Here is a 2,130-nt window from a genome sequence, read left to right on the forward strand (position 1 = left end):
AAAGTCATTCTCCAAGGATTTATCCATTCTCATCATGTGTTGTCCAAAGCATGTGAGATAAGTCTCACCATCCTCATTTCTATTAAGTCCATAATCCTACAAGTGCCAGACTCTTTTAATTAGGAAGCCCGAGTCTTTCTACACTGTTGTTCTTCTCCAGGATTGTTTTCGTTATTTGAGACTCTAATCGTTTCTATGCAGATTTGAGAATAGCTTTGTCCATTTCTGCAAAGATGACTATTATAATTCTGCTGGTTACTGTGTTTCATTTCTAGATAGTGTTAGGTGATATTTATTTCTTGATAATATTAACTCTTCTTATCTATACCATAACATGAATGGACAGTTAAAATAGATATTGGCCTGAATGGAATAAACTAGTTAGACAATAATAACAAATACAGCATGAGTTCACAATTACAATATATATTAGGGAAATGTATAGTTTAGCAGTGGTTACTATAAACAAGAGTGAAGAACAAAAGAAAAAGTAGTCCTCAGAATGTATTTTTTGTTTATGGTGACAAAAATTTTGCCAATGGCTACTGGTAATGGTTGCACATGATTGATGTCTCTCAGACATATGCACATTAAAATATTAAATTGGCCTATGTTGTGTTATCTACATTTTTAGACGAGCCCAAAGTCTCTATATCTGAGACAAATGTTCAAAACTAGATTCCCTTACAATAAAAAGTAGACTGACATGCAAAAAAAAAAAAAAAACTAGATTCCCTAAGTAGAATTACATTCTTTCATGAGGCTCTTCTTTCCCAGCCCCACAGGATTTCAACTCCATGGCTGCAGAGAATCACTCTACTGTGACAGAGTTCGTCCTAGGAGGATTAACAAATCGGCCAGAGCTCCAGCTTCCTCTCTTTTTCCTCTTCTTAGGGGTCTACATAGTCACCATGGTAGGGAACCTGGGTTTGATCATACTCATTCACCTGAATTCCCAGCTTCACACTCCCATGTATTACTTCCTCAGAAATTTGTCATTTGTAGACATGTGCTATTCCTCTGTCATCACCCCTAAAATGCTGGTGAACTTTGTGTCAGAGAAAAACAACATATCTTATACAGGGTGCATGTCACAGCTCTACTTTTTCCTTGTTTTTGTCATTGCCGAGTGCTACATGCTGACAGTGATGGCTTACGACCGCTACGTTGCCATCTGCAGCCCTTTGCTTTATAACATCATCATGTCACATCAAATCTGCTTCCTGCTTGTGGCTGTGGTCTATGCCATGGGGTTCATTGGCTCAACAATAGAGACTGGCCTCATGTTAAAACTGTCCTATTGTGAGATCTATCTTAGTCATTACTTCTGTGATATCCTTCCTCTCATGAAGCTCTCCTGCTCTAGCACATACGATATTGAGATGACAGTTTTCTTTTTAGCTGGATTCAACATCATAGTTACCAGCTTAACAGTCCTTATTTCCTATGGCTTCATCCTCTCCAGCATCCTTCGCATCAGCAGCACAGAGGGTAGGTCCAAAGCCTTCAGCACCTGCAGCTCCCACCTTACAGCAGTGGGGATGTTCTATGGATCTACTGCATTCATGTATCTGAAACCTTCCACAGCAAGTTCCTTGGCTCAGGAAAATGTAGCTTCTGTGTTTTACACCACAGTAATCCCCATGCTGAACCCCCTAATATACAGTCTGAGAAACAAGGAAGTGAAGGCTGCCATGCAGAAAACACTGAGACGGAAGTTGTGCTGATGTAAATGTTATTATTCTTTCTCAATTTTAAAAGTGAATTGTTAAAGATACTAGAGGAAATATCAGCTATGGATGAGAAACAACTACTTTTCTACATTGTAACTGACTTCTTTCTGTCTTATCCACTTTCCTTTGGTGTCTTACTAATTGTAACCAACATGTTTTCTTTTTTTTTAATTAAATTTTATTAGTTTTAGTGAACATTTACAGAGATTTTAGGTTTTCATTCATTCATTGTTGCACTGTTTTCTCTACCCTCCTCCCCAGTTCATTCTTCTCCCCCCACCCCCCAGCCCGAATATCTGTTTTAATTGTCCAAGTGCCATAGTGCTTGCCGAAGCCAGTTCTGATTAATCTCCTTTGTCAGTGTGTCCTTTGCCATTCCCTATCTCTCCTTCCTGAG

At 38.8% G+C, this 2,130-nt stretch overlaps 1 protein-coding gene across 1 annotated transcript; it reads left to right on the forward strand.

Annotated features, from left to right (window-relative positions):
- Positions 1 to 797: 797 nt before the first annotated feature.
- Positions 798 to 1,727, forward strand: LOC102847086 (olfactory receptor 8A1-like). The gene has a single exon (XM_006892843.1). It carries the CDS (start codon positions 798 to 800, stop codon positions 1,725 to 1,727), a length of 930 nt encoding a protein of 309 aa, XP_006892905.1.
- The last annotated feature ends 403 nt before the right edge of the window (positions 1,728 to 2,130 follow it).

This window comes from Elephantulus edwardii, unplaced genomic scaffold (assembly GCF_000299155.1).
Source record: "Elephantulus edwardii isolate Elephantulus edwardi_28Jun2011 unplaced genomic scaffold, EleEdw1.0 scaffold00120, whole genome shotgun sequence".
Classification (NCBI taxonomy): Eukaryota; Metazoa; Chordata; class Mammalia; order Macroscelidea; family Macroscelididae; genus Elephantulus; species Elephantulus edwardii.

What these genes read in the sequence shown, in the direction of transcription:
- LOC102847086 (XM_006892843.1), top strand. Translation starts at nt 798, where the DNA reads ATGGCTGCAGAGAATCACTCTACTGTGACAGAGTTCGTCCTAGGAGGA.